The sequence below is a fragment of the Trachemys scripta genome, chromosome 11, assembly GCF_013100865.1.
Source record: "Trachemys scripta elegans isolate TJP31775 chromosome 11, CAS_Tse_1.0, whole genome shotgun sequence".
Taxonomy (NCBI): domain Eukaryota; kingdom Metazoa; phylum Chordata; order Testudines; family Emydidae; genus Trachemys; species Trachemys scripta.
The window spans coordinates 57,249,022-57,268,812 of record NC_048308.1 but is presented as its reverse complement, the minus strand read 5'-3'; the positions used below and the strand labels follow the sequence as shown (position 1 = coordinate 57,268,812).

The window sequence follows — 19,791 nt, the reverse complement described above, 5'->3', positions numbered from 1 at the left end:
AAATAATAATAATTAAAAAAAAAGACATAAGGAATGTTGAAATGAGTTACCAAGACAACTAGTTTTAACCTGAACTAAAATTACTGATTTGCATTTAACTGAATTTGTGCTTATTTCATCTTTAGAATACATCAGCTTCTGCCAGTGTAATTAGAGCCCTGAAAATCTGCAGATATCCACTTTTTATCTGAGGATATGTATGGACCATGTTTGCGGATCAGGTGCGGATACAAATTTTGTATCTGAACTGGGCTCTAAGTATAATCCAGTACCTACTGTTTCTGCTAATAAAAGTCTGCCTGGAGGGGATTAAATGAAACTGTATCCTCCACTCCATCTGGGTGCCCAAAGTTTCAGTACAGCACTTGGGGGATGTTTTAATGAAGGGAAAGCTAAAAGCATATGAACTACCAACAAGATGAATCCCCTTTATAATACAACCACCTCTGCAATTTGTACCCCTTACCACAGTGAAAATGAGAATTAATCAAACCCTAAATTTATGAATTGAGACCTATTTGGTTCATCTCACCTCTGAAATTAACTGTTGTATACATATCAGTAACTTAATGATAAAGTCATTACAGAGATGTAATTATCCTTAAAAACATTTCAAATCTAGGAAATTCAGAGTTAATCTTAAATCAAATACATTAATACACCCCAACACCCTAACTCTGCCCTGTAGCAACGTCATTAAATAAACATACAATTTTGATTAGTGCATAGCAGTGCCTGTAGTTCTAGATTAAATTTAACTGATTTTTAAAAACACATTAGACATTTTTCATTTTTTCCCCTCATGGTATCACTACAAAATGCTTGATCATCCATAGTTGTATCAGCCTTACAGGAGTAAGAGTAATAAAAAAATTGTTTTTAAATCCAAAAGGTATAAAGACAAACAGAGATTAGATATGCTGGAAAAAGCAGATGCTATTTTATATTGCAGTTCTGGTCACAAAAGCTTTTGAAAACAAAACAACTGTTGTACCAAATAAATTTTGATTAATCTTCAAGAAAAAGAAATCTAGGCTATGAGTTTTCAGTTCAACCCTAAACAGATCAAAACATGGGTCCATAATAGTAATGCTGACAGAACGATCTAGCTAAAGTGGTATAAATTGGCAAATTCTCCCTGTAATGGAGAAACAGTTGAATTATTTAAAAGTTTTCTTCTGAGTCAGCACAACCAGTAATTCAGACCAACCAACTGATCTAGCAAAAGAATGATTTGGCTGTTTGCCATGCTCTATCCTGGTTTAATATGATATTGATTAAAGCTTGAATTATGTGCACTGCTAAGGATCATTTTTTCAAGTTTACTTATGCACTGATGTTTTTATAAAAACATTGAGAGTGGTTGTATGAAGTGAAAAATGTTCAGGAACTTTAGTGCTGAAAACACATTTCATTATGAGTGTTTATGAATGAAAGCTATGGCTCTAAAGTATATTTTTAAATTCATTTTTAACTTATTTGTTTTATTGAAGTTGACATAGTAAGAAACACTACATAAACAAACATATGAAAGGCACATAAATATACCATCCAAACCTGCAAAAAGAATAGGATCACCACGAAAGAGGGGCAGTTCACTTCTTCATACTACAAAAAGTAATGACTGCTGCATATGTATTATTTTTAAAACTCCCAACAAGAATTCAACCACTTAGACAAGTTACAACATAGTCTGTGAAGCATTTTAAACATTCTTAATTATGCAGCAACAAGGTTAGGGGAGAAGTTTATTTCCAACGAAAAAGTGATGGGCTTATGTCATTTAATATAAAGGTTGATACACTAACTAGGATAAATATCTACAAAGAATAATTTTGGATTATGCAGGTTCTTTGCATTGTAATCTGTTTAATGGTATCTTCTTTTGGTTTTTCTATGTAGAAATACTTAAAATATCTATACATTTTGCAAGTTAAGAGCCAATATTTTACCTCTGCCTTTCCTTATCTAAGTGATGTTTGAAAGATGACTTAGGTTTGCATGCTGCTAATGATTATGGATTTCAGCAGCAGATTTATTTTCCTGAGTCTGTGCACAAGCTACAATGAAAATTTAAAATATTATGCCTGACCACTTCCACATGAAATGAAAGGGGTTTATACGAAGGAAATCTCCACAATGTTCCCCTTGCTGAGCTTCTTCTAATCTTTCCGCCAGGGAGGAAGGGAGGCAGGTGAACAGTACAACCCATATGTAGATCCTGTCCCTGTCCCTCCTCACTGGCTCTGTGCTCCTAGCAGCTCCTCAACTCCATCCTGACTCCCGAGTTGCATGGCTCCAGTGGAGCTGCCCTACCAAGGACTCCTTCTGCATGCAGATGCTTTAAGAACCTGTGAACTTTTGGAGATCAATCCAGACCAGTCAGAGGTTGCGTCATCGCCTGCCCTATAATTTAACTCAACAAGCTACAGTCTTAGTTCAAGGCAGATTTCTTACCAATCTTTCTACATTCCAGACTTGGGTGACACTCTCTCAGTCAGGACCTTCCATGGAAGTACAAGGTGATGGTTTCCCTTGTTGTCCTAGGTGAAAGATGCAAAAATGGCTCTCTGTTTCCCCTTAACTCTCTGAGTCCATTGACCCCGATTAAAGAGGCAGAATGACCTCATGCTGTTCTTCCCTTCCAGTGGGCTTCCCATTCCCCAGCTGATTCACATGCAAATAGGACATCCATTGTTTTGATTTCATTATGCTTACTTTACACATTGGAGACAGGTAGATAGCTCCCTTCCCTCTTGTCTGGAGGAAAACCTGTGTATCTCTGTGTTGGGTCACAGACTTAAAAGCATAATATCAATAAGTATTCATTATTTCTCATATAATGTTACACACATTTCACAATATCAATCATCGGCATGTCACCAACTTTCATAAATGACCTTACTCAATACACTCTGTATACAATATCATATTATAATAGGTTGATTGAACTTATGCTTTGAGGTTTGAACCACCTGTCTTTATAGATCAATAAACAGTGGAAATGTATTCTTAGATAGACTTCTTTTTCTCCTGCTGGGAAGAAATGCCATGGAGTCTGATGAAGACTTCATGCTCATTTCTACCCTGCTGGTGATAGCTAAGTTGTTACCTCCTCCCCTTGCTATCTTGATAGCTTTTATATAAATCATAGAATCACATGACTGGAAGGGAACTCGAGAGGTCATCTAGTCCAGTCACCTGCACTCACGGCAGGACTAAGTATTATGTAGACCATTTTTGACAGGTGTTTGTCTAATCTGTTCTTAAAAATTTCCAACGATGGAGATTTCACAACCTCCCTAGGCAATTCATTCCAGCGCTTAACCACCCTGACAGTTAGAAAGTTTTTCCTAATGTCCAACCTAAACTGCCCTTGCTGCAATTTAAACCCATTGCTTCTTGTCCTATCCTCAGAGGTTAAGAAGAACAATTCTCCTCCTCCTCGTAACAACCTTTCATGTACTTGAAAACAGTTTTGTCCCCTCAGTCTTTTCTTCTCCAGACTAAACAAACCCATTTTTTTCCAATCTTCCCTTATATGTCATGTTTTCTAGACTTTTAATCATTTTTGTTGCTCTTCTCTGGACTTTCGCCAATTTGTTCATATCTTTCCTGAAGTGTGTTGCTCAGAACTGGACACAATAATCCAGTTGAGGCCTAATCAGCGTGGAGTAGAGCGGAAGAATTACTTCTTGTGTATTGCTTACAAAACTCCTGCTTACAACACTCCTGCTAATACATCCCAGAATGACGTTCGTTTTTTTTGCAACAGCATTACACTGTTGACTCATATTTAGCTTGTGGTCCACTATGACCCCAGATCCCTTTCCACAGTACTCCTTCCTAGGCAGCCATTTTCCATTTTGTATGTGTGCAACTGATTGTTCCTTCCTAAGTGGAGTACTTTGTATTTGTCCATATTGAATTTCATCCTATTTACGTCAGACCATTTCTCCAGATAATTCTGAATTTTAATCGTATCCTCTCAAAGCACTTGCAACCCCTCCCAGCTTGGTATAGTCCTCAAACTTTGTAAGTGTACTCTCTATGCCCTTACCTAAATCATTGATGAAGATATTGAACAGAACGACACCCAGAACTGATCCCCGCGGGACCCCACTCATTATGCCCTTTCAGCATGACTGTGAAACAGATAACTACTCTCGGAGAACTGTTTTCCAACCAGTTTTGCACCCTCCTTACAGGTTGTATTTGTACAATACAAATTGTATCTAGGCTGTATTTCCCTAGTTTGTTTATGAGAAAGCCATGCGAGACAGTATCAAAAGCCTTACTAAAGTCAAGATATAGCACGTCTGCTGCTTCCACGCTATCCACAAGGCTTGTTACCCTGTCAAAGAAAGCGATCAGATTGGTTTGACAAGATTTCTTCTTGACAAAATCCATGCTGACTGCTACTTATCACCTTATCTTCTAGATGTTTGCAAATTGATTGCTTAATTATTTGCTCAATTAACTTTCGTGGTACAGAATATACCTTCATTGTCTCTGCCCGACAAACAAGCTGGTCAGAGAAATAAATACACATTCCTTTGTCTAGGGCAGACTGGACTTATGTATTGCTTACCAAACACATCTGAAGAACATAATTCCAGTACAGGGGTTCTCAAACTTCATTGCACCACGACCCCCTTCTGACAACAAAATTACTACAGGACCCTAGAAGGGGGGACCGAAGCCTGAGCCTGCCCAAGCCCCACCAACCTCAGGTGTGCGGGGGCCAAAGCTGAAGCCCAAGATCTTCAGCCCCAGGCAGGGAGCCTGTAACCTAAGGGCTGAAGCCCTCAGGCTTGGGCTTTGGCCCCAGGCCCCAGCAAATCTAAGCCAGCCCTGGTGACCCCATTAAAACGGGGTTGCAACTCACTTTGGGGTCCTGATCCACAGTTGAGAACCACTGTTCTAGCATATACATATAACTCGCTATACTTGTCCTGTGCATACACCACACAAGAATACTAATTATCAGTAAGTTATCAGTTTTCCAATATCATCTTACTTAACACTTTTCAGATACAGACTACGACAACTGAGTGTTAAGTGTAGGGAGCATGTCAGGCCTGACAAGAGTTGCTGACACAGAATAGTGAACCACAAATGGGTCTGTGTCACAACCTTCCTTAAAGGGCAATTTTTCCACGCTGTATTATTTTTTTTAGGGTAAACTCAAAAAGGACAGCAGGGAAAATACATGCATCCTCTCCTGCCCCACCCCACTCAACACAGGGCTGCCTGCTCTTCACTCCAAGCAGAACCTGCCCAGGCCCTGCTCCTTCTACCTTCCAGACACAGAGTTCCACTCACACACAGTACCTTCATCTGGGGTTCCTGGGGGCATGCTCTGGTCTACTGTAGTTAGTTGGGATCCCAGATTTTCTCACATAACTTGTCTGTTAGACTATTAGCCTAACCCAATTGCAGGCTCCTTCCCAAAATAATAGATGATGTTGCTTCAACCCCTCCCCCTTCACACCACAATTTTCTCAATGCACTTTTAGCATACTGCTTGGATGGTAACCGGCAAGACAATCAGGAATGTAACAGAAGGAAAAGTTTGGAGGGAGTCTCTGGTAGGAATGAAGACATGATTGAGGGAAGAATAAAAGTGGAGTGTTTCATCTCTCACGGGTACACAGATAGTTTAACACTGAAAAGAAAAAAGGACTGAAGATGTCATCTTCATTTCTCTAGATTTTAGGAGTAGGTAGCGGGTGTCACCTTAGCTTTTCCCCTCTCCCTTTCACCCCACACTTAGACCACAATGAAATCCTCTCACTCTTTTCTCTTCAGTAGTTAAAAAATCCATTCTTTCCTTCCTATCGCAACGTCCAATCATTCTTCCATGCCCTAATCTTGTCCTCTTCAGGTGTTTTTTTGTGACTAATTTAGCCTTTCTTCCATCCATTCAAAAACATGCCTGCCAAAATCTTCTTTCTTGTCCATCATTTTGACTATATCAGCTCCCTTTTGAAATCCTTAACTGGTTCCCTAAAGCAGTACACACTAAGGCTATGTCTACACTACCGTGGGTAAGTCGATCTTCGCTACGCAACTCCACCTACGTGAATAACATAGCTTGAGTCAATGTACCTTAGGTTGAGTTACCATGGGGAGAAAATCTCTCATCGACTTACCTTACTCTTCTCATCGGTGGTAGAGTACAGCGGTTGACTAGAGAGTGATCTGCAGTCGATTTGGCGGATTTTTACTAGACCTGCTAAATCGACCACTGATGGATCGCCGCTAAATCAACCACTGATGGATCGATCTCAGAGCATCAATCCCTGCTGCAGTGTAGACCTGCCTTAAGTCCTATCTTCTTTTTCTTTTCTGTCAAGGCTCTACATCACACAGCCTGACAGCATTCTCCTTAGACCCTGCCACTCCATGAGTGACACCAGTTACAACATCCCTTTCATTGTCTACTCTTACAAATACCTCTGAGTCTTCTCCCATGAGATACCATATGCTTGGAATCCACTCGAACTCATTTGCCAAGCTACGTCACTTTTTACTAAAAATATATATATTTTAAATTTTTAAATTGTGGAACCATGAAGACTTTCCTTACTGAATCTTATTATTGTTACCATTCTCCTTCCTCATCCTTCTTCTGTAAATTTCTGAAATTCTCTTGCTGTCACATCATATTTAGACCACGTACTTTTCTGTGCATATTCTACATGTTTATTTTTGTGAGGCATACAGTACATTTTAGTGAGCTGCAAAAATAATAAAGGGTTCATTTTGTTTGTTTTGCACACAAAACATGATGCATTATTTCACTGGTCTACCCTTAAAATGAACGAAATTAAAGCTCCTAACAACTTCTGGCAGAAAACAATGGAAGCAAAAAAATTTTTTAGCTTTTTAATACTTCTAAATTTACTATGGAACATACAGGAAAATATTTAGCAAAAGATTTTAAACAATTAGGTAAGACTGATATTTTAAAAAGGAAGGTAGGCAAATAACTGCTGTTAGGCGCAACAGTGTGATTGTATAGTACAATGATTCCCAAACTTTTGTAGTGGTGACCCCTTTCACCCAGCAAGCCTCTAAGTGCGACCTCCCTTAAATATAAAAAAGTGTTTTTAATTTATAACCTTATTATAAATGCTGGAGGTGAAGCGGGGTTTGGGGTGGAGGCTGACAGCTCACAACCCCCCAGGTAATAACCTCACGACCCCCAGTTTGAGAATCCCTGGTATAGTAACTACACTTCAGTTAAGCCAGATGTAGATCAAAAGCCAAATCTGGCCTAGAGAAGTTAAATAATTTACATTTAATGAATATGTATTTGATGAACTATTTGAACAAAGGAAAGTGGTACTAACAATTCAATATGTCAGCATAAAGTTATTGCCTAATTTGTGAATATTAAAATGATAATTTAGCAGTAACAGATTAGTATGCTTATCTGTTACCCACAGGTCATAGCTACACTCTACAAAAGTAGCTATGTTTATTATAAAATGTCTCTACAGTATCTAGAATTCGTAACAGAGTCAGGGACTTCACTACATGTGCTGTACAGAGAAACTGTACAAGGCCAACAAAATAGTGGGGAGGGTGTTGGAAATAGTTTCAGCATCCAAACCCCTACCTCATACTATTGTAGAAATAAGCCATTTTCAGATCTTACCCGCCCATTTAGTTTCACAGATTCTTTTGTACTAGTCCACAAACCACAATATGAACAGAGTATTATGAATTAAGCTAAAAACTTACTAAGTCCTACTAAAATATCATAAACAAGCTAGTCTCAATACCAGTCATCAATGTATGCACTATAACTCAAAGTTTGTCTGCCAACTGAAACAGGAGACATGAAGTATACATATCTATTTCAACCATGACAGCTGCTCTAGTTGCAGTTCCTTGCCTGAGTGATTACAGCAAGAAATTTATGTCTACATTGCAGTAAAGGACCACAACATGGCTGCAGCTGGCCCAGGACAGCTGATTCAGGCTTGAGAGGCTCGGACTGCAGCCCTATAAATTGCAGTGTAGACGTTCTAACTTGGGCGCCAGGCTCTGAGACCTGGTGAAGGGGGTGGATCTCAGAGCCCAGGCTCCAGACCAAGCTGGAACGTCTTCACTGCTATTTTTAACCATGCAACCCACCCACTCCAAACCTTAGCAACCGTCCCAGACTCTTGAGACTCAGTGCCACAGGTTTTTTTTATTCCAATATAGATGTAAGAGAAGAGCTTTAAGAACATCCCAACATAAGAAACTAACACTGTGATGGTATCTATACCAACTTCCTTAAATAGCTACTTTTGCTCTTAATCTGATTGCCAATTAAAATATTACTTTTATACAGAAGGTCTGCTCATTATCAGAGTATTTACTTTGCACTGGTAGTTCCAATATTCTGAAGGTTCACCAGTTTAACCTAGGATATTACACATCGCAAGAAAGTATGCCTGCTACAATTTTCAGTTTTATTTAATTATTACTATATTGCCACTATGTATCAATCCCATCTCAGAGGAATGGATAAAAATTAAATTAAAAGCTACATTAGAGAACGGCAAGCAGAAGATTAATCTTTGAATAAGCAACATCCTTGTCTTCAAATAAACATAAAAAGAGAAAAAAAAAGAGTCTTGGTGATATATTCAAAACAAGTTTTACATTTAAAGGAAAATTATATTTATAAATGTTTGGCCTTGAGTACAGATTCTGCATTAACAGATAAGATCACTGGAAAAGCATAACAGGTGAATCTGTGATAATATATTTGGTAAGTGTTTCTGTACAAAAAAATAAAAAGCAAAGATTGCTAATAATCTTAAAACCTAATCAGACTCAGAAATAAGAGCTTCTGAGTCTGTGCCTGCAAAAATAAATAAATAAATAAATAAAAACAAACACCACACATATTACCCCCCAGAAATGCAGACCAGGCTTTTTCAATCATCAGAGTCTACTTGTACATGAATGGAGTACCTTCTACCAAAAAACACTGGCCTAGTTTTGGCGCACTTTCTTTAAAGAAGCTCTGCAGAAACTGTCCGATCTCTCTCTCTCTCAGCAGAACAACATAATATGGTGAATAAAAGCAGTCCATAACTAACAAAAGCACCAGCAAAAGGTTAACAGTAGTTGGCCAAACGTTCCATATGAGGACCCCATGTTATTTAATATATTCAATGATGTTGGGTTCTAAATTAACCGTAACCACTTAGGAAAGTAATCCAAGCATCCTTGTGGTCCTGGAGAGTTAAATGAAAATCTCCAATGATAGTCAAAAAATAAGCAAAACATTAGGATACATAAAGAATAGGATCTGGAATATTGTGTTGAGTTCTGATAATCCCATCTGATAAAAGATATAACAGAAATAAAAGGGGTGCACTGATGTGCCATGAAAGTTAGCCACATGAAGAGATTTCTGTATAAGAGACGGCAAAAACTGGGAACGGATAAGGAGAAGAGAAGAGAAGACTAAGATGGGACATTGAAGGGTATACATAAATCAGGTGCCCCTACTTATAATTTACAGTCTCATAATACAAGAATAAGTGAACATTCAATGAGATTGAAAGGCAATATATTTGAAATTGAGAAATGCAAAAACACAAATACGCTGTGGAACTCACTGCCATATACAGGCCAAAAGCTCTGTAGGATTCATAAAAGGATTTGATGTTTATATGAATGGATATCACATTCAGATTTGTGTGTTAGAGAGAGGGGAATAAATCTCATTTTAAGGGTTATCCCCCCAAAAGTTTACTAACAACCAGGTTAAGGTTATTCAAGTGCATATACCACTAACATAACTACAAAAGAACCAGGAAAATACTAGTTAAATCTTCATCCAACCCTTTCAACTTACAATTAGGATTTCTTTGTCTCCACACGGCCTCACCCACATCCCTAATCACAATACACATACAACCTTTCTCTACCTCCACGCAAGATGTTGAACCTGTTATTCAATGTCATTAGAAACTGATGTTTTCTATTTGTTCATGAGACTGAATTAGGGCTAGGTTGATGGTAAGTGTATATTGTGTAGATTCGTAGCGGTTGGTTATCTGTTGATGTGTACTGTGCTGGACAATTGTTAATAGAAGGAAATGTTTGATTTTTTTAATGGAAATGGTTTTAATAGCATTTATCATTTTGGAAGACACTGTTTATAATTTTGCAGTAGTGTTATGTAGACAAGACATAGTTATTATGGTGGCTTACTTTGTTTTTTCCAATAGCTCATGTTTGCAGTCAGTCAAGCAAGGGGCAAGGATTTCAGACACCGGGAGGCTGAGCAAAGATGTTGTGAAGGGATCACAAAGAAAAGGAAAGGGAGCACAGTACACAGCCTCTACACTGAGACATTCATGTGGCAGCACCATGGGGAGCACTGCAGTGATGCCTCAGCTCTTTGCAGTGCTGAGGGAGTTGAGTACTGTATCTGTATAGCAATCCCTCAGTGCAAATGCACTAGGTTCCATCCCACCAGGACCCAGGTCCCCTGCAGAGTTACAGACTTCACATTCTTCCCATACATAACCTCAGTCCCCTCTCATCTCTACTACATCTCTACCCTCAAACACAGCTCAACTCCTCATGCCTCCAAATTCCCTCTTAATCTGCCTACCTCTCTTCCATCTTTATTCACGTGCACCCAGACTCTGCTCACTTCTGTGGCTCTCCATACCGCTTGCTGCACAGCCTGCCTCCAACCTCTGTGAGGAACTGACCTAGTGAATTATGTTGGCAGCACCAGAAACCAGAAGTAACTGATATAATTTGACATTTCTGTCTCATCTTGGCATTGCTCCATTAGATTGTCCAGAATAAAGAGACTGACTCAGTGTTTAATTTTAAGATTTCAGAAGCGCCTCTGCCCAAAATGTTACCAGAACGTGTGAGAGAGAAATTTGGAGTTTGGCAAGACTGGTTGTTTAGCTAGAAGAACCCAAAGAAATATTTAGAAACTGAGCAAGAGGGGAGCATTTTTAAAATATGTCCTCTGAATAGTAAAATTAATTGAAAGATTTATAGAAAATTCAAACATCTTGTGAAGAATTATTATGCCAAATGTGAAGATTAAACTCAACCAGAGCATAAAACGAAGGGTTTTTAATCCTATTTTACTTCCAAAATCTCAACATAATTTTACGGAGTTGCCACTGACACTGATAATAAATCCTCATGTTTTAGGGCAAAAGCCAGCCATAACTTTTCTTGTGCCTTTCTCTGAAACATCTCATAGTAGCAGCTGTACTTGACGAAATACTGGACTAGCCTGATCTAGCATAATAATTCTTATGCTACAAATTTCAAAAGACTGCTGTATTCAAATAAGTTTTTGGTTGTTTTTAAGAACAGATTATTTTCACTTCTTCCTTTTCTTGATATTATAAAGATAAATAAAACTGACAAATCTGAGAAAAAGAAAAATGAGCATAGGACTAGATAAAATGCTTACTAAGACAGTCAAAGCTGCAAGCAAGCTGTGCTCGTGTTCCTATAAGGCTAAGAATCATTATCCAGCATAACTGTGGTTTCTCTTTCATTCTAGGTTAAGCATTTTGTTCTCAATGGGATTTATGCAGCCATTCATACAAGGCCCTTTCACACTGGCCAGGGAAATTGTATTAGCACCTTTCCAAGTAAATCCGTATTTAAGGCTCACTCTTCCACTTTAAATCTAGTCAATTTTAAACAATGAATTACAAGGCCTCCTGGTGTAGAACCCAAGCGCTACAGTGAGTACCCCTCTAATTTCTGTGGTTTCACAATCACATTTTAAAATGTTCTCTCTCCTGATGCCGCGTGAAAGGCAATAAAAAGGGTACTGGCTTCCTGACTCTACAGAGGAAACAGCGAAATTGTACAAATTGCTGAAAAAAAGTACACAAAAATGTGAGAAAAATATTCTTCTCTAGTCTATTTCAGTTATATTAAACATTGGTGTTAATATGTAAAAAAAAATTCAAATAGCAGTGAGATTTTTTTTTAAGTTGATGTCCCTTTTAGGCTATATTTGCTAGAAAAGTAACACAAGGCCAGACAATCCCTCTTCTGCAAAAAAAGAAAAGCAAACATCGCAGAGGCTCGGCTCCAGTGAAAAAGGAAAACTCAGCTAAATTCCCCTGATCTCTTCGTCCAGGGCAAAGTAGTAAAGTTTGCCCTAGGTCAGATCAAAAGAAGCAGGAGACTCAGCTACCCAGTTACCCCTGAATCTCTAGAGGGTAGGCCCATTCACACAGAAGCACTGTCTGTGCACTGCTCTGTTCTCTGGCACCTTGGTAACATGACTTTTGAAACCACAGCTGACATACAGAAATCACCATTAAAGGAGGGGCTGGTACATTCAGAGTAAGTAGGGTTACCATACGTCCGGATTTTCCCGGACACGTCCGGCTTTTTGGGCCTCAAATCCCCATCCGGGGGGAAATCCCAAAAAGCCGAACATGTCCGGGAAAACAGGGACATGCGGGGCCGGGGGATGCTGGGCCAGGGACCGGGCCGGGGGCCGGCACCCCAGGGCCCAAGCCAAGCCAGGCTGGAGACGCCGGGGCCGGAGGGAGCCGCTCGGTTGGGGGGGCCAGACGGGGCCGCGCCTCCTCTCCCCACCCCCACCCCAGCTTACCTGCTGCCTGCTTCAGGCTTCCCGCGAATCAAATGTTCGCGGGAAGCAGGGGAGGGGGCGGAGTTGGGGCGGCGGCGAGGCCGGGGCCCCGTGGAGTGTCCTCTTTTTGGACACTCAAAATATGGTAACCTTAAGAGTAAGACCTCAGAAAAGTTAATCAATACCTACTTTATGTGGGGGAAGGGTTTATGTACTAACGTACCCTCAAGTGTACCAACTGTATCCCTCAAGCAAATAGAGTGGTTCTGTCTGCCAGGCTAACTCCCCTAGAACAAGTTCCCATCATCTAACCATCAAAAATTGGATTTCCTGACTACTACTCAAATGAGAAAGGAAAGATCCAGTGGCCATAGGCAATGGGCAGAGCTCTACCAAATTCAGGGTCCATTTTGGTCAATTTCAGGATCATAGGCTTGTGCCAGCAATGCCCCTCTGCTATGTACATTGGCCAAACTGGACAGTCACTACGCAAGAGGATAAATGGACACAAGTCAGATATCAGGAATGGCAATATACAAAAACCTGTAGGAGAACACTTCAACCTCCCTGGCCACACAATAACAGATGTAAAGGTAGCCATCTTACAGCAAAAAAACTTCAGGACCAGACTCCAAAGAGAAACTGCTGAGCTCCAGTTTATTTGCAAATTTGACACCATCAGATCAGGATTAAACAAAGACTGTGAATGGCTATCCAACTACAGAAGCAGTTTCTCCTCCCTTGGTGTTCACACCTCAACTGCTAGCAGAGCACCTCACCCTCCCTGATTGAACTAACCTCATTATCTCCATACTGATTTATACCTGCCTCTGGAAATTTCCATTACTTGCTTCTGAAGAAGTGAGGTTCTTACCCACGAAAGCTTATGCTCCAAATACTTGTGTTAGTCTTAAAGGTGCCACAGGACCCTCTGTTGCTTTTTACAGATTCAGACTAACATGGCTACCCCTCTGATACTTCAATTGATATACAAGATCAATAGTCCACACAGGAGGACACCATCTTAGATTATGAGTCAGAAATACTGCTCACTAGAGAAATTGAATTTAATTGCCAATCTGTCCTACCTCTCTCAATTTCACATTTGGAATAAAATTTTGAAACACGAGGAAACTAACTTTCTAAGCAGAACAAGATAAGACTGCCCCAATTCATTCATTTTAAAATTTAAAAATATTATTTTAATAGGTTTTTAAAAGCCTTCAGTCATTACAGAACTCCATCCATTTTAAAAGTACTTCAGCTTTTTAATATTAATAATTGAGACAAAGAACTATGCAGATAAAGACCAATGGATTTCTTAAAGATGTCCTAAAAAGAGACAAACCCATTTTTTTCTTTTCTAATATATGCTGATTTTAATAATGTTAAAAAAAAAAAAAAAAAAGAAAACAATTTGAAATGCAGGTCCTTGAGGATTATACATCCCAGATACCAAGGTAGTGAAACTGATTGATTTAGAGGGGAAGTGATTTTTATTCAGATTATTAAATAAATGTTTAAAAAAAAAAAAAAGGAGTTTAACAAGAGCCATACGAGAAAAGTTCAAGGATTCAATACCCATTCCTCTTCAATTAAGGTCCCAGGATATAAGAGTCAGCCAAGAAGTTCTCCAACAAAAAAAAAAAAAAAAAAAAAAAAAAAGGAAAATTCAATATGATTGCTATTTCTAATTAAAAGAAGTGCGAGGAAGACTCTCAAGCCTTCTTTATACAAAATAAAACTAAATAAAAGTGGCATAAGCCCAATTTTTCCCTTCCCTTTGTAGGTTATCTTTAAAGGTCCTATCAACCCTTTGTTGAGACTTGTTCCCTCACAGTAGCCTTCCTCTAAAGAGTAATGACTATACAAACTTAATAGAAGAATACTGGACACTTATTAAGATCTGTAGAGATTTTCTACAGGAACGTGGTAGATTTCCTCACAGTAACTGGACAGGAAGAATTCTGAGTCTTCAGTTATTCATATTTATTAGGTTCAGAGGTGTCATTTCAGAAAAAAAAAATCACAGGGGGAGGGGGAATTGTATCAGCATATAGAATATTCTATGTGATTATATTATACCCTGCAAAGTCCAGGGGGGAAGTGAGGGGGCAAGAAATGGAAAACATCAGGGAGGATATAGACCTATGAAAAGTCAGGGGGGGACAGAGGGAGCCTTATACCATAGCAAATTAAGCCCCCGATTAGGTCTTCAAATGTTACATTGACAGGAAGAGCCCTATCTACTATCTCCTTTTCTGCATACAGTATTCTAGATAAGGGTAAACCATAGACTTCTAATGCCATTGTTTTATGTTCCACCCCATTTCTTATGCTCCTAACATCTTTCTTTGTTTAGACTAGCTGCAAAGTTCTTTACTGAGCTGTCCTCCAAGGATGCCTAGATATTTTTCTTGAGTTGATACTCAATTACTCATATGCCTTATAAAGTTTTAAATTAAATTTTTCCTTTCACTGTGCATTACTTCACATTTATCAACAGTGCATTTCACCTACTATTGTTTTATCCATTCACTAGGTCAGACGTAGTGTGGGACATTAATGAAGGATTTCAGAGCTTCACAGGGCCAAAATTATGTACTCAGATGTGACTGCACAGCTCCTTTCGGGGGAGTGGGGGAGGGGGTCATTCGCATATAAGGGCAGACCTTCACCTCCTGGGGTTTCCTATGGTTTTTTTTTTTCTTTTTTCTGAAATACAGTGTTAAATTTATAGTCAAGCTTTAGAATGGTTATTTTAGCTAAATCTCAAAATATTAACATATTCTTAGACATAGTTGTCACCAAGACTTCTTAAGAGGTACAGAACTTTTGTATTGTACATATTAACTGCAGAAGTATTATACAGCCATAATGTGAAAATGAGTTCCTGTTCATGCATTTCACAAGATGACCAAAGCATATGACATGACGATCAGTCTGTACAAGACAAACCCAGTAGCAGTGATGATAACAGGTCAGAATCGAGGTGAAATTGGTGAAGCTCACTAAGTAGGCTTGTAGGCACCTGCCCATCCCCTGCCTGGCTCAGATCAGTGCCATTAAACCTTCACTCTCATCAGCACAAAGAAAAATTAGCTCATAAAAGTTTAACAAAGTAATTAAATGAGAAACAAAACTATTTTTTTAAGTTTCACATTTAAGGGACAAAGTTAGATAATGGGATATTTTAGAGTCATACACATTTTAATACCAAAGCTTTTGACCTTGAAAGGTTTATTCTTCAAAACAATCCTCTTTCCAAACTATCACAGAGAAACATGGTAGATAATCTAAAAATGTCAAGGATGGGCAAAAGTCAGGCTGATGCAGGAAAGTGCTCCATATCAATCATTTCAGTTCAACATTTCCCCAAAGAAAGCCTTTTATAAAATGGAAGACTATCCATTCTTAGTGAAGCAATGGAGAAACTGACAGAACAAGTCCAATTCACTGTATTATTCTACTAGCAAAAACAGATTTTGAACACTGACCAAAATGCATTAAAAATAATTTTAAAAAAATGTGCGCCAACTATCAATCTTCTTATGCCATCTTCACAAGAAACTGCACATTTCTCTATTATCCTATAACTGAGGCTCACACAGTAGATTATAAAAAGAATGCTGGGAAGATTGAGCATTCTACACTGGCTTCTGAGTGGAAAGAAAGATACCACGGTACTATGAATCTTCCAAAAATTGCTAAAAGCATACAGAAGGGAGGAATAAGTATTAGCACCTAATAAACCTGGGTAACACTTCAGAGAGCTCCTTCATGCTAGTCTGCCACAATGACCAAAAGCCAATGGATGCAAGGGCTATGTACTGTTTAAATCTCATGGCAAATTGTTCTGTGCATCTAACATTGAGCTTCAAAAAATTTAAAATAGAGCATTTTTTTCCAAAAATATTAGACTTTCATTTACTGTAGGAAAATGAAATCTTTAACATTATATATACTCAGATCTTGCAGTATTCCTCATCATCATCTTATTTTACTATTCTATAAATGACAATGGTGAAAAAATTTCATTTTTGTTTCAAGCTCCAAGAAATATGCATTATTAAGAAATCTATTTTCCCTAAAACATATATCAAATGTTGTAGTTATAATGCCCCTAATAGCATCGATGTTAGTAGAATAAAAAATGGCTGTGCCCAAAGACCCCATTGCCACCAGACATAGCTCTTGCTTGTGATTAAACTGTATTTTAAAAATTCTAGCATTACCTCACAAAGATGTTAAACATTTCATAGAAAAAAAAACACCATGCCAAATTATCCTTTAAAAAAAAAGGGAGAAGGAGAACAAGCCATTAACCAGCATGAGCAGACCAAGAGAAAATAAACCTCAACTGCAGATTGAGTTCCTTTATACAATAAAGCATGATTTATTCTCAAATATGGTCAGTAGGTCCTCACTTCAAAATATCATCACACTTCACTGAGAGAGACACACTACTTTTTAATGGGTCACAGATATACCGAAATACTGATGGACCCCACCCCCTTCCCTGTGCCAAAATGGCTAGTATATTACACCGGGTAGCTACTTACCAGCCGCAGTGCTGAGCAGGAGGGTGGCACTGGAGAGCAAGAGCACCAGCAAAAGGTGCTGCAGAGAGGCACTCATACCTGAGGAAGCCAAAGAAGGAGGCAGAAGAAAAAAAAAATACCGAAAGGAGAATTTTTCTCCCTTTAAACAATCTTAAAACTCTCTTGGATCACAATCCAGTCTGGAAGGGCAAACGGCAGATGACAGGAGCTGTCTGAGGTCTTACTCCATTACACACATCTGTCTTCATGCCTCGGGACTTGGCTCCTCTTCTCTCTAACGCTCATAGGAAAGGGAGGTTTTGTCTCCAAACCAGGATGCATTTCCCTTCCCGTGGGTGAGCAGCTATTCTTGCGGTCACACCCGAAACCCAGACTATTTCCCACGCAACTTCACGATATCGAAGAAGCAGCCAGGTTTAGCATGAAACATATCCAGGGGTGAGGAGGGAAAACGGATAGCAACGGTCACCTCCGGCGCCTCCTTACTCGGCCCTGGGCACGCGGAACAACCGGTGAAGTAGCCTGGGCTCAGAGGCGCGTCCCATCCCGCGGACGGGCTCCGTCTGCCGTCGCCCTCTCCGCGCCTCTTAACAAGGAGCGGTCCCCGCAGTCACTGCGCCTGGGCCCATCTGCTCTCTTCAAGCGCAGCCCTCGCCCCTCCCAACGGGAGGGCGCCCCCCGGGTGCCTCCAGCGAAGCACGGGATCAGGCTCCAGTCCCGCTCGCCGCCGGCCGGGAGAGCGACAGAGGCCCCTCTCCCTCCTCGCTCCGCTCCGCGTAGAGACCCGGCGAGGGGCGTTCCGCGGCTTCAGCCGGCGGCTCCGGGCTGTGGGGTGCCCCCGGGGCGGGAGCGGAGCCCAGCGCCTCCCCACAGGCTGAGTCCCCCACGCGGCAGCGCCTGTTCCCTGCCCTCGCCCGCCGCAGACGGGCTCGGCCAGGAGGGGTGCGGGGGATCCACCCGCGTCGCCTCCCAGCCCCGGCTGGCTCCTGCTCGCTGCCCGTTCCCAGCCCAGACACAAAGGGGAGTCGCTGCTAACTGCCAGTCTGGGCTCCCGGCCCCTCCCCGCTGGTCTCGTACCTAGCCAGCCCCGTCAACGGCCGCGCTGGTCGCCGCACGCCAGCCAGACACCCCTCTCCCCCCGCCCCTCAGCGCTTGAGGAGGCCCCTGATCATAGAGGTGGGCCTCCAGGTAGCTAGAGAGGGACCACGGCACCGCCGCCTCAGTCTCCGTAGGGCGGGCAAATGGAGAAGGGTGTTGACAGGGGAGTTTGCCGCGCCCCTCCCGCACCGCCATGTTTGTGGAGAATTGTACGTTTGCCAGATTGCGGCCTTGAGAAAAAGTGCGTGGGCGGGTGGGCTGGAGGAGGAGCTGGCCGGTTTCCTCATAGCAGTAGCTGCAGCGCTGTTTGCGGAGCACTGTGTGAAAGCATCTCCTGCAGGCTAGGGGCTCGCTCTCTCCAGTGTGCAGCAGCCCCTGGCTGAGATTTCCCCACAGGGATGTTCCAGCGTCGTGTTCTGTAGTGAGAAATTAAAAAGAACAAGACAGCCATATTCGCTTTCTCCTTCACATCCGTGGCTGCAGGAGCAGGGCATTTTCTGGGCGGGCTCTTTGTCTCTGGAGTACCCACTCTTGTATACACACTGTCAGAGCCTGGAGTTTTTAAACCTGGCCACGTTGCAAAGCTTCTCTCTCCTCCCTGGGCATTGGGAGAGGGAGTGCAGTGAGGACACTTCGGCTAAACATTGCTCTATTGTACCTTCATCCTAACCACATCCCAAACCACGTTTGTCCCCCTGGTTTCCATCAGTACCTGGTTTGTAAACTCTTGGGAGCAGAGTCTTCTTTGTTACTTGCCTGTACAAGTGCAATACCAGTATGGCCCTGACTCTGGACTGGATTTCCCAGGTGCTTCTGTCACACAAACAGTAATAACAATAATGAGGGGGAGACTGTTTGAAAGAAAGGATATCTTTATTACAAATTCAACCGTCTACCCTTCATAAGAAACATCTGTGAGAGACACACACACACACACACTCCTCCAGCAAAACCAAGAAAGACTAGATCTGATATTCCCAGAGTAAAAAACACATAGAAAAAAGTATTTAAAAAACAAAAATCAACCTCTTAGATCATCTTCTTACATCATAATACAAAGAAAGAGCAAAACCCCAATGATTACAAAATAATTCCTTTGTAGTTACCTTTAAGCACTACATCGACTTTAAACTTCTAGTCCTCGCCTTTAAAGCCCTTGAAAACTCTACCCTGTTCTACATCCTAGATCTTAGTCTCCTGCCATGTTCCCAATCAAACCCTTTGCATCACCAACAATGCCAATATTAATGCCTTATTCTGCTCTCCCTCAGACCAGTCTCCATGCTTTTTTCCATCCTGCCACCTCTCTGCATTACATTTTCTTCCCAAGCCAGTTCACCAAGCTTACTGCTTCCCATTCAAGTCACTTAAAAAAAAAAGGCTACCCCCTGATACTTAGTAGCAGCCATGTTAGTCTGTATCCGCAAAAAGAACAGGAGTACTTGTGGCACCTTAGAGACTAACAAATTTATTAGAGCATAAGCTTTCGTGGACTACAGCCCACTTCTTCGGATG

General features: G+C 40.8%; 1 protein-coding gene across 1 annotated transcript in view; it reads right to left on the bottom strand.

Moving 5' to 3' along the window:
- Window positions 1–18,283, bottom strand: part of BMPR2 (bone morphogenetic protein receptor type 2) — a 172,464-nt gene extending 154,181 nt beyond the window's left edge. Inside the window, exon 1 of the mRNA XM_034786516.1 lies at window positions 17,179–18,283. Coding sequence (XP_034642407.1) covers window positions 17,179–17,254 — 76 coding nt within the window. The 5' untranslated portion in view covers window positions 17,255–18,283. The remainder of the gene's footprint in view (window positions 1–17,178) is intronic.
- Between the last annotated feature and the right edge of the window lie 1,508 nt (window positions 18,284–19,791).